Here is a 12,793-nt window from a genome sequence, read left to right as displayed (position 1 = left end):
ACTTGACAGAAAAATGTCGATGCTACTTCAGGAATAAATGCCTAGATAGAGGTAGGTAATACATTCTAAGAGCGGTGGTCATTTGATGAGATCTGGGCAAAAAGGCAAGAGGAGCAGATTTTGTGAAGATAGCCACAGTTTGGCACATTGACCATGAGGCCCCCAAGGTATTTTTGATACAGATGCCCAGGATTTCACTGGTCTGATCTGAAAAGGCAGTGAGTCCAGAGGGCTGGAACCTTCAGGGTGCCAATGAGAAGGTGGTGGACAAGAGCACAGGTCTGTGGATCCAGGATCTGCACTGGGGTCTCCCCGTTCTGCTCTGCCAAGGTTCCCCCCTTTTACTTTTGCTCTTCTGTAACACAAGCATGTACTCAGGCAAAGACCAGCAAACCTGCTGTAAAAGGCATGTAGGAAATGTCCTCAGTCTGTTACATACTCCTTTCCCCTCCCCTAGCCTTTAGAAACTTAAAAATGGAGAGCCAAACATATTGAGGCATTAAGCCAGATTTGGCCCATGGGCTATAGTTTGTAGGCCCTGCCCTAAGGCAGTCTCAAACATTGATGCCGTTAAAGCATTTGATGCTTACCAATACTCCCACCAAGGCAAAAGAGAAAATTAGTTTGGTACCTGAATTTTGTCCTTATAAGGTGTGCAATAAGTGCTTCCAGTCCTTTTCCCCAGTTCTGCTTCCCTGGCTGAAACCCTTCATCTTTCATACTGCATCAGTTCCCTGTCCTGGAAGGCAGTGTGTGCCGTGGAACCATGTACTTGCCCTATCAGGCATTGATAATTATGTTTTTATATTTACCTGGTTATTTCTCTCTCATATCAAACTCTTAGCTCCAGTGGGCAGGGACTGCGTGCCTTTTGCACTGTTGTATATCCACATCATAGGCTCTCAGTAGAAAATAAGTGAGAAAGGTGGGTGAAGAAGTAGTTAAGGTAGAGACCCCAGAGCCAGTCATAGCTGGATTCAGAGGACAGTTCTGTAATTTATCAGGTATCTGACCTGGGACAAGGTATCTAGCCTTCTGTGCCCCCGTGGCTATTTCTGTTAGCTGAGGATAACAGTGAAGGGTTTAATGGTGATTGAATGAGTTCACCTGTGGAAGCACTGAGCACTGTGACATGATTTTTCATTTTAGCAGTATTGTTCATTATGGTTGTTAATGCCACTGCTGCTGCTGTGACTGCCATAGTCCCTGTCCCTGTGACTATTCCTTCAGGGAGGCACTATCATATCAGGACTAAGAACGTCAACTCTGGAATCAGACTTCCTGGGTTTCAGTTCTGTTTAAGCCAATGTCTTAGCTGTGGTGTCCTAAGCAAGTTTCTTAATCTCTCTATCTCCTTTTCCTCCTTTAACCTATGTGGATACTAATTGCACCTAATTCAAGAGGTATAGCTAATTCAAGAGCAATAGCTATGGAGACTGGCATTGTGGCACAGAAGGTTAAGCCATTGCCTTTGATTCCAGCACCTTGTATGAGTGCTGGTTTGAGTCTCAGCTACTCCACTTTTGATCCATCCCCCTGGTAATGTGCCTGGGGAAGATGGCCCAAGTGTTTGAGCCCCTACCATTCACCTGAGAAACGAGAGTGGAGTTCCAGGCCCTTGTCTTTGGTCTGACCCAACTCTGGGTTTTGTGGCCATTTGGGGAATGAACCAGCAGATGAAAAGTCTGTCTTTCTCTTTTCCTCTCTGTAAATCTGTTCTTCAATTAAACCAGGTAAAATCTTAGCAAAACATTAGCTTGGGTCTTTTTTTTAAGATTTGTTTTTATTGCAAAGTCAGATATACAGAGAAGGAGAGACAGAGAGGAAGATCTTCTGTCTGATGATTCACTCCCCAAGCGGCTGCAATGACCAGAGCTGCTTCTAGGTCTCCCACATGGGTGCCGGGTCCCAAGGCTTTGGGCATCCTCTGCTGCTTTCCTATGCCACAAGCAGGGAGCTGGATGGGAAGCGGGGTTGCCGAGATCAAAACCAGTGCCCAAATGGGATCCTGGTGCTTTCAAAGCAAGGACTTTAGCCACTAGGCTACCGCGCCAGGGCTTCAGTTGCATCTTTTCATTTTCCTACAGTTCCTTAATCCATGGTATACAAATTATAGGTATCTTCTCTATTCAACCAAAGTTGTAACTAACTTTTTACCATGACTCTGACCTCTACAATTTGTAAAATCTAAAATTTGATGCCCTGTATTGCTGGTGTCATTCCTGATTTACTGAATTACCCTGATTAAACCTCAAAACATTACCCAGGGTTTACAGATACTCGGGCTCAGCACCAGTTTTCCAGTAAACTTCTGTCCAAGAGGCAGGAAATTGTGATTTAGTAAAACGACACCTCCGGTGTTGCTGGTTTGCCAGCTCCCAACATAAACTTGAAAATAGCAATCCAGCAGACGAGACTGCCAGGGCAGGGTCATGGCAGGGCACAGATGAGAAGGGGCTATGGAAGTAAGTGTTCCTTTATTGTTTAAGCTGCTATTGCTGTGAATGCCTGAGTCTGTTCCCATGATTAGATTGGGTTTAATTTGAATTCAGGCCATGTTTTCTGCCTACCGTGTTTGAAGGTATTGTAGGAGTCCCTTGTACCAAATAGTAATACTGTACTTGTGCTGCTCCCCGCTGTACTGGTGAATTCCCAGTGCCATCCAGCAGGAACACGTTTTAGTAATTACCAGTGAGTTTTACCCAGTAACATTTTAAGTCTCCGAATTTATGCATTTTTTTTTTTTATCTCTGACAGGGCTGACAGTTTACAGAAGAATCAAGACCTAGAATTTGAAAGAAACAGAGAACGATTTGAATTTTTAAAGGTATAGGCAGAGATCTATTTCATCCTTTGGTTTTCTGTGTCTGAGCTGGAGGGAGGAGGAGGAGAGGGCTGAGACACGTCAGATGCTCACAGTGTTCTTTCCATTGTTCAATCTCAGTGGGGTTCCCAGGCTTTTCGAAACATGCGGATTATTCCTCCCGGCTCAGGAATCATCCATCAGGTGAACTTGGAGTATTTGGCAAGAGTGGTGTTTGATCAAGATGGGTATTACTACCCAGATAGCCTTGTGGGCACTGATTCGCATACCACCATGATTGACGGTTTGGGCATTCTTGGTTGGGGTGAGTGTTCTTCCAGGTTCCATATATGCTTTTCTTAATTCGTACTGATGCCTTTGAATCCTAATAGAACGAATTTACACACCACAAACTCAAGAGGAAATATTTTTGTTTTGTTCAGTGCTATGCCTTGCACCTACTAGGCACCTAATTATGTTTGGAGAAAGAACTGGAAAGGGGCCAAGGACATTTTAGTATAAATGGAAATCACCTGAGGTGTTTATTAAAAATGGAAGCGCCATGTCTCTGCTGTTTATTGGGTGTGGCACTGAGGGACTTTGATAAAGCTCTTTGTGGAAAGCAAGTGATCTTTATATAAACATAACTGAACCAGTTAAGCCTTTTAACTAGATTTATTACCTGTTACTGACACTGAATCAATAGCTGAGGGCTCTGAGGCATAACAAAAGCCTTCTTCACCTTGCAGGTGTGGGTGGTATTGAAGCGGAAGCTGTCATGCTGGGTCAGCCAATCAGTATGGTGCTGCCCCAGGTGATTGGCTACAAGCTGATGGGAAAGCCGGACCCTCTGGTGACATCCACTGACATCGTGCTCACCATTACCAAGGTAACAGTGGCCTCGCAAAGTGACAAACAGGAGAGGAGCACATGAAGGAGTCCTGTTTTTAGTTTCCAAGTACTCTGGAGATCCTAGAAAATAGGATGTCATGATTTTAAGAGATGAAATCCTGACAGTATTCTGTGGCTAAGCTTAGAGAATTGTGTTCATGATACTTTTTTGGTGTCAAATGAATCTGTTTTGAAAATTTTGACAACTGTTCAATAGCTTAAATATGCAGAAATTAATATGCCTACCACCTGAATTCAGCAGTCAATAATACTTTTCCCTGTTTCGGAGTTCTCTCATTTTGAAGGAATTGTGTGTGATGTTCATGATAAAATCACTTCCCCATCCCTGGCAATAATCCTGAGGTTTTGCAGAATCATTCCTATGCATGTTTATAATGTAGTTGCATTTTTTTATGTGGCTTATGAAGAATTTATTTATGTATTTGAAAGGCAGAGGAGAATGATAGCTAATCTGCTGATTTATTTCCCATAAGGCTGAAATGGCTAGTGCAGAGTCAGGACAAAGCCAGAGCCTAGAACTCCTGAGTTTCTCACATAGGTGGCAGGGGTCCAAGCACCTAAGCCATCTTCTGCTGCTTTCCCAGACACATTAGTGGGGGAGCTGGATAGGAAGTGGATCAGCTGGGACTTGAACTAATGCTTGTATGGGATTTGGGCTTTTCAGGGTGGAGATTAACCTGCTGTCACCACACTGTCCCCCATATCATTGTTTATATGTTGGTTTGTTGGTTGGTTCTGTGAATAATGTCCCCCCCCCGCATGGTGTCACACTATTAAAACATGCTTTTCCAAGCTGGAAAGTGTTCAATTATTTTTCCTTTTTAAAGATTTATTTATTCACTAGAAAGGCAAAGTTAGAGAGAGGGAACGAGCAGTATTCTTTCCATTTGTTTTATTCCTAGAGCCAGGAACTTCTGAGTTTCCCATGTGGGTACAGGAGTCCTAGTACGTGGGCTATTCTCTGCTGCTTTCCCAGGCACCTTAGCAGGCAGGTGGATTAGAAGTGGAGTAGCCAGGACTTGAATTGGTTCCTGTATGGGATGTCAGCAATGCTGGCAGCAGCTTAGATCACTATGCCATAGCACTGAACCCCACCTTAATGTTAACATGAAATAATCCTGGAACAGTGACCAAGATCAAACTGAGAAGTTAGCATTGCATGGTATTCACTCAGACTTGACTGCTTTTTTCAGTATATCTCTTTTTTGTTCCAGAATACCATGTTGTATCTGAGAGACATTGTTTTTTTGCCTTTTAAAAAATTAATCAAAAGCATATTGGGCTAATTTGTTTATGATTATGAGGCTAGTTTATAAGAATTGCAATGTGATAATTCTGCATCTTAAATCAGGACTCTCAGGCCCTAAACTTTTTCTTGTTTCCACTGCTCAGCACCTCCGCCAGGTTGGGGTCGTGGGTAAGTTTGTTGAGTTCTTTGGGCCAGGAGTAGCCCAACTGTCCATTGCTGACCGAGCTACGATTGCCAACATGTGTCCGGAGTATGGAGCAACTGCCGCCTTCTTCCCAGTTGATGAAGTCAGCATGAAGTACCTGGTGCAGACAGGTAAGTGAAGGCCGTGTGCACGGGGACTCAACGTTCAAATGTCTGGAGCATTGCCTTCTGCCTCTAGCTCCTGGGATGCTTTGGGTAGATTTAGAGGGAAAAAAAAGTTTTTCTATGTGTACCGTCAATGGGTTTTTAGAATTTAAGTAAGAGAAGATGTGGCCAGTTGAAAGTTGAAACACCTAGACAGAAGCCTAGGTGTTTGTATGATTCTCCTAGCATTCGTTTTTTCGATGAACAGTGATCTCAGTGATAGTAACTGCTGTCTGTGAGTCCTTGGAGACTCCCAGATACGTGGTTATCGTTGGCTGTCATCCTGGTCATAGTTAATGGAGGGAATTGACTGAGGAGTTAGCTACCTAATGGAAGAGAAAACTGAGAGTCAAGGAAGTGGTATTACCCGAGACCAGTAAACAGTGGAGGCCAGCTTCTAGCCTGCCAGCCAGGGAGCACTCAGAGGTGCCCAGGCAGCATAGCTATGCAAAAGGAGAAATGGGAGATTGCATGTGAAAGCATTTTTAAAACAGCAACAGTTACTAATTTATATATTTGTTTTTTTTTAAATTTTTTTAAACACCTTTATTTGCTTTAAAAACATAAGACTTCTTGTACAATAAAGCATAAACATGTTTCATCTATAAAGTCAGAATATCTTCCTCATGGAACACGCAGGAAGAAAGGAAAAACACACACATGGCAAAGTAGTCACAGATTACCTCTAAAATAATTAAGACTTTCGGCCAGAAAAATTAATCTTTTGAAAACAAAAGTATAACAATAACAAAAAGCCATATTTCACACCTGGTACTAACAGTGAACATTCATAGTACAAAATTATCTGTTAAAATCAAATTCCTATATATTGAAAGTATTAATACCATCAAAATAGCCATCGTACTCAAAGCAATTTACAAGCTTATTGCAATCTCAAAATACCAAAGACATTTTTTTTCTCATATCTAGAACATTTTTTTAACTATTTTTCGGATTGACATCATTTCATAACAGCCACATCAATCACAGCATGAATAACAACAGCAACAACGTCAACAACAAATTGTAGCACCTTGATTAAGTAATGTGCCACTGAGTAGGCAGCACATGCTTAACTAAAAGGAAACACAGAAGTCTCTTAGGAACTATGTTGCCATTGCATACTCCATGGGCACTTGATGAACTCCACTAGAGAAAAGAAATTACTTGGAAGCAAACAAACCAACATAAAAACATCAAAACATCTGAGACACAGCCAAAACAGACGCTCAAAAAAAAACAGTATAGATTGGACTATTGGAGTTACCCTTTCCATGTTGGCTTCCTTATATGAGAGAGAATATATGGTATTTATTCTTTTGTGATTGACTCATTTTGCTGAGCATAATGGTTTCTAGTTGGGACCACCTGGTTTTAAATAGAATAATATCGTTCTTCTTGACAGCTGAATAATATTCCATTGAGTAGATGTACCACAGTTTTTTTAACCATTCTTCCTTAGACGCACATCTGGTTTGTTTCCATGTCATTGCTATTGTAGATTGTGCTGCTGTAAATATAGGATTACAGATTCCCTTCTCATATGCAGATTTTACTTCTGTTGGGTATATTCCTAAGAGCGGGATTGCTGGGTCATATGGCAGGTTTATTTGCAATTTTCCAAGCACTCTCCATATGGATTTCCACAATGATTGTACTAGCCTACACTCCCACCAGCAGTGAAGGAGGTTACCTTTCTCCCCACATCCACGCCAGACCTTAAAAAATGGAGAACCTCACCATGTTCTTGGATTGGCAGGACCAACATTATCAAAATGGCCATATTACCGAAAGCAATATATCTGTATCTAGATATAGATATATAGATATAGATATATAGATAGATTCAACGCAATCCCAATCAAAATCCCAGCAACATTCTTCTCAGAAATAGAAAAGATGATACAGAAGTTCATCTGGAATCACAAAAGACCATGAATAGCTAAAGCTGTCTTGAAAAATAGAAATCAAACCGGAGGAATCACAATTCCAGACCTCAAGACATACTATAGAGCAGTGGTTATCAAAACATTCTGGTACTGGTACAGAAACAGAGAAGATGATCAGTGGAACAGAATAGAAACACCAGAAGGGAATCCACACATGTATAGTCAACTAATCTTTGACAAGAAAACAGAAAATAATCCAGGTAAAAAACCTGGTCTATTCAATAAATGCTGTTGGGACAGCTGGATAGCAGCTTGCAGAATAAAGAAGCAGGACCCGCACCTGTCGCACTATACAAAAATCAGCTCTAATTGGCTCAAGGACCTAAACCTATACCCAGAAACCATTAAACTACTAAAGGAAAACATAGGAAGCACACTCCAAGATATAGGAACAGGGAAAGACTTTTTAGAAAAGACGCCTAAAGCAACGGCGATCAAATCCAAAATGAACAAATGAGACTATATCAAACTAAAAAGTTTCTGTACAGCAAAGGAAACAATTTAAAAAGTGAAGAAGCAACCAACAGAATGGGAGAAAATTTTTGGATTCTACACAAGTGACAGGGGACTAATATCTAGGATCTACAAAGAGCTTCAGAAACCCAGGGATAGTGAAAAAACAAACCCTGTAGCAAAATGGGCAAAGGAAATGAACAGACATTTCTCAAAAGAACAGATTCAAATGGCTAACAAACATATGAAAAGATGCTCAGGCTCTCTAGCCATCAGAGAGATACAAATGAAAACCACCTTGAGGTACCACCTAACTCCTGTGAGACTGGCCTACATTCAGAATTCAAAAATAATTTGTATATTTGTTTAGAAATTTAACTCAGATGTTTAGAAAGCTTTTTCATTTTTAATTCCTGGGTTTATTTTAAAATCATTAAATATTCTTTCAGAAATTCATTTAATGATTCAATTTCTAGTGTTGGTCTCAGAGGTCCCACAGTGAGTAGGGTAAAAACAGTTCTTGCCTTTTCTGAGCTTAATATTCCAGTGAGCAGGAAATGCAGCGAACAAGTCAACAAAAGCCTAAACAAGAAAGTTGGGCAGGGGGGTTGAATTAGCAAGAGCGCTTTGACTGTGTTAGAAGGTCAGCAAAGGGTCTTGGCAGGTAAGGTTTGAAGTGAGGGCTGGAGACTCATTGGAGTCTTACTCGAAGTAAATCCACATCTCCCATAGCATGAGGAAGTTACTTTGGCAGTAGTGAAAAAAAAAAAAAAAAAGGAATGAGAAAGCTCAGTTCAAAAAGATTTTTGTTAATGCGTTCCAGTGTGATTATATTTAATATGTCCTCACTCCCCAAAGGATCTGAAAGAAAATTTGACTGCTAATCAGACTCATGGTACACCTAATGAAGTGTCACAACCACAAGGAGAGAGAATTGCATCTTAGAATCTTTCTGTCAGAAAATGAAATGCTCATTTTGATAAGAATGACAGATGTGAGGGCTAGAATTGGAGCACTGTGTGTTAAGCTACCAGTTGCAATGCAAACATCCTTTATCAAAGTGCCAAGTCAGGTCCTGGATGTCCCACTTCTGATCCAGGTTTTTGCCAATGTACCTCGGTAGACAGCAGAAGATGGCTCAACTGTTTGACTCTTGACTTTGACCTGTGTAAGCCCCATTGTTGTCATCTGTCTCCCTCTCTCTGGCACTCTGCCTTTCAAATAAATAAATCCTTTAAAAAAAGTGATCCCCCAAATTAAAAGCAGCAGCAGGGGCCTGGTTCTACGGCATAGTGGACAGTGAGGAAAGCTGCCATCTGAAGCACTTATATACAGTATGGGCTCTGGTTTTAATCCCAGCTGCTCCACTTCTGATTCAGCTCCTTGTTAATACACCTGAGAAATCACCATAGTGCCCAGCTTACCCTCCTGGATCCCTGCACCCACATGGGAGACCCGAGAGAAGCTCCTGGCTTTGGACTGGCCCAGCTACAGCCATTGAAGCCATTTGGGGAATGACCTAGCAGATAGAAAGTCTTAGTCTGTGTCTATCTTGCTCCTTTTCTCTGTCTCTCTTTCTGTCTCTCTCCCTTCATTTCCTCTCTCTCTTTCTAACTCTGCTTTCCAAATAAATAACTTAAAAGCAGCAGCAGCTTTAATCAGGCTAGCCTGAAGTTAAAATATCTATGCAGTTGTCAGTGTGTGTGTCAGTGCAGTGCGTATTACATGTACAGTTGGTGATGGAAGTATGAGTTTATAGTCTCTAACCAGAAAACACTAACATGTTACTTATTACCCCTTAAAATGCTCTTTAGGTCGTGACGAAAGCAAAGTGAAACATATTAGAAAGTATCTTCAGGCTGTGGGAATGTTCCGAGATTTCAATGACTCCTCTCAAGACCCAGACTTCACCCAGGTATGAGAGTCCCTTGCTTGAACATCTGCATCCTCTTCCTCACGGCTGTGGTTTCAGTTGTGTAGATTTTTTCATCAAGGTGCATGTTTAAGAAATCCATCACTTGAGCTGCAACTCCCACGGTGAGCCTGAGAACCAGAGTTGGGGCCAGTGTTGCCTTGTATTCCTGATGGGACTGCAGTGTGAATTCTGTAATTCCTTTGCCTTTTGGTGAACAGGTTGTGGAATTAGATTTGAAGACGGTAGTGCCTTGTTGCAGTGGACCCAAAAGGCCTCAGGACAAAGTTGCTGTGTCTGACATGAAGAAGGACTTTGAGAGCTGCCTTGGAGCCAAGGTAGGAGCTGGGAGAAGAGGTTGAAGCCCCTCCTGGCTGTGACCTGAGCCCAGTTACATAGTGCTTGGACTTCTACCCTGTCAGGAATCATCCTGCAGCCTGGTACTAAGACTGTTTCCTCTCTGCTGTGAAACCTTCTCTGACTGTCCCCCACTAGCTACAAACCAGGCATCTTCTTTACAGCACTTGAGCATCTGTGAGCACAACTCATCTTTTAAAATGCATGCATGTTTCACAGGCTTCTGACCACATTGTTCATGCCTAAGCTTTCTAGCAAGTCTTCCTCTTCCTGCATGTCCTACTCTGCCAGTATGCTTGGCTGCCTAACAGCCCCTCTGCAACATGGCCTTAATCTCAGCAAAAGGTCCTATTTCCACACTTGAATTTGATGGTACTAAGTTTAAAACACTTTAATGGTCTCCCATATTCTTTTATTTTTAAAAAATAATTTATTGCAACAGTAGATTTACAAAGAGAAGAAAAGACAGATCTGTCTGCTGTTTCACTCCCCAAGTGACCACTCAATAGCCAGAGTTGAGCTGATTCGAAACCAGGAGCCTCTTCTGGGTCTCCCACACTTTGGGCCATCCTCTATTGCTTTCCCAGGTGGAGCAGGGAGCTTGATGGGAAATTGAGCAGCCAGGAAATGAACCGGTGTCCATATGGGATCCTGGTACTTGCAAGACGAGGATTCAGCCGCTAGGCCATTGCGCCAGGCCTGGCCTCCAACATTTAACTTACTTTGTTGCAACATTTTTTAAAGACTTATTTATTTTTACGGGAAAGGCAGATTTACAGAAAGGAGAGACAGAAAGATCGTACATCTGCTGGCTCACTCCCCAAATGGCCCTAACAGCCAGAGCTGATCTGATCTGATCTGATCTGATCTGAAGGAGCTTCTTCCTGGTGTTTTTGTGCCGGTGTAGGGTCCCAAAGCATTGGGTCATCCTCCGCTGCTTTCCCACATTGTAAGCTGGGCGCTGGATCAGAAGACACGAACCACCACCCATATGAGATACCAGCACTTGAAAGTGGAAGTCAAAATTGGTTTTATGGCACAGTAGATTGAGCCACCACTTGATGAAACCTGCATCCCTTCCCTAGAGTGCTAGTTGGCCTGCTAATCTGCTGCTAATCCAGTTTCATGTTAATGTTCCTGGAAAGGCAGTGAAAGATGCTCCGAGTACATGTGTCCCGGCCTCCACATAGGAGACCAGGATGGAGTTGGTGACTTCTGTCTTCAGCTTGGTCCGGCCCTGGATTTTTTGGATATTTAAGAAGCGAACCAGCAGATGGAAGAACTTTCTCTGTCTCTGCTCTCTTTGCGTCACCTTGCCTTTAAAATAAATTATCTTAATTTTAAAAAGGCATTCTCTTCCTTCCAAAGTAAAGACTTTTGATTATGTATTTTTCTTCTTATAGCAATTTATGTATAAATTTTTCTTCATATATTTGTTTCTATATATGTTATTTCTACATATATACATGTTTTTGTTTTTTGTTTTTATAGCAAGGATTTAAAGGATTTCAGATTGCTCCAAACCGTCACAATGACCAGAAGACGTTTATCTATAATAATAGTGAATTCACCCTTTCTCATGGTTCTGTGGTAATTGCAGCCATTACTAGCTGCACAAACACCAGTAATCCATCTGTTATGTTAGGAGCAGGTAAGTGCCCTTTAGTCTATTTGATGGATGTGCGGGTGAAAATCTCCCAAGACATGACTGTGGGACTTGACTGAATGCGGCATGTTGTTCCCTGAGCCTTGTCTCCTAGATGTAGAGATTTGTTGACCTTGAAATGCCTAATTAAAAGTGATGTCCAAAGTATTTAAAATAGAATGCCTAACATATGGTAGTCTTTCTCTTTAGAATAAATACATTTAGCAGAGGAAGCTAAATCCTTGCAAAGAAAAGAATCTTGTTTCAGACTTAGGGGTGAAAGAAAAAAAAACAAAACAAACAAAAAAGTTGTCTTAGACGTTGTTCTCTGAGACACCTCTGGCCAGTGCAGTCTAGTTCTGTCTCAGTGCGTGGGAAGTGCGCCTGAGTCACAGGGCACAGGGTACAGAGGGTGCTGGTTGATAAAACCCATTGCACCTGCCCTGTTGCGCCATTCTAGCTGAGTAGTTAATATTTACAGGCAGGGTTTCACTAGTACAAGGTCTCCTTTGTATCTAAGTTTCTAATCATCCCCAAGTGCTCTCCTTGTATCCACAGACCAAAAGCCATCAGCAGTTCTTTGTTTGTGGGCCTAAGAAAAACACTTCTCTGTCAAAGAGTTCATCTGTTTCCACCTATACTTTCCTTTTCTGGAGTAAGCTACGTTGAAGATAACTTGCTTGTCACTGGCTTGTCCCTTTAGGCCCCCACCCCACTCCTCTGTTCTCCACTTCTGTGATACCTCAGAGCTCTGTATTGCAGTAAGTCTCTGTATTTGCCCAAAGGCCCAGGAGTCCTTGACCTTCCACTTCAAGAAATGCCTGTGGTTTATATTCTCGCACCTGGGCTGCCTGTGCGTCTCACCAGCCAATACAGTAGATACTTTCAGGAGGGAACTCTCCAATCACACTTTTTACCCAAATCAAATGTAGTCAGAATGATCATTCCCTCTAAAAAAGAGAAACCTCATTCTATCATATATTCCTGAATGATCTTAACAAAGATGCACATACCTGTTCATTCCCATGGCTTACTGTGAGTTTATTGCTTGCCTGTAAAATGACACTAGGCTTGTGGGCTTTTACTTTCTATTCAAAAGCAGGGGTGACACAGGGTGCCAACCTGAAGTCGGTTTTGTTCAGGGGTGACACAGAAGACACCAGGT

General features: G+C 42.0%; 1 protein-coding gene across 1 annotated transcript in view; it reads left to right on the top strand.

Moving 5' to 3' along the window:
- Nucleotides 1-12,793, top strand: part of ACO1 (aconitase 1) — a 67,325-nt gene that overhangs the window by 28,823 nt on the left and 25,709 nt on the right. The window contains exons 5-11 of the mRNA XM_058672518.1: nt 2,758-2,827; nt 2,945-3,128; nt 3,553-3,692; nt 5,108-5,279; nt 9,529-9,629; nt 9,848-9,964; nt 11,475-11,634. Of these exons, the coding sequence (XP_058528501.1) occupies nt 2,758-2,827; nt 2,945-3,128; nt 3,553-3,692; nt 5,108-5,279; nt 9,529-9,629; nt 9,848-9,964; nt 11,475-11,634 (944 nt within the window). The remainder of the gene's footprint in view (nt 1-2,757; nt 2,828-2,944; nt 3,129-3,552; nt 3,693-5,107; nt 5,280-9,528; nt 9,630-9,847; nt 9,965-11,474; nt 11,635-12,793) is intronic.

This window comes from Ochotona princeps, chromosome 14 (genome assembly GCF_030435755.1).
Source record: "Ochotona princeps isolate mOchPri1 chromosome 14, mOchPri1.hap1, whole genome shotgun sequence".
Classification (NCBI taxonomy): domain Eukaryota; kingdom Metazoa; phylum Chordata; class Mammalia; order Lagomorpha; family Ochotonidae; genus Ochotona; species Ochotona princeps.
The sequence above is the reverse complement of the archived record's forward strand: the minus strand, read 5'-3'. Positions and strand labels throughout refer to the sequence as shown.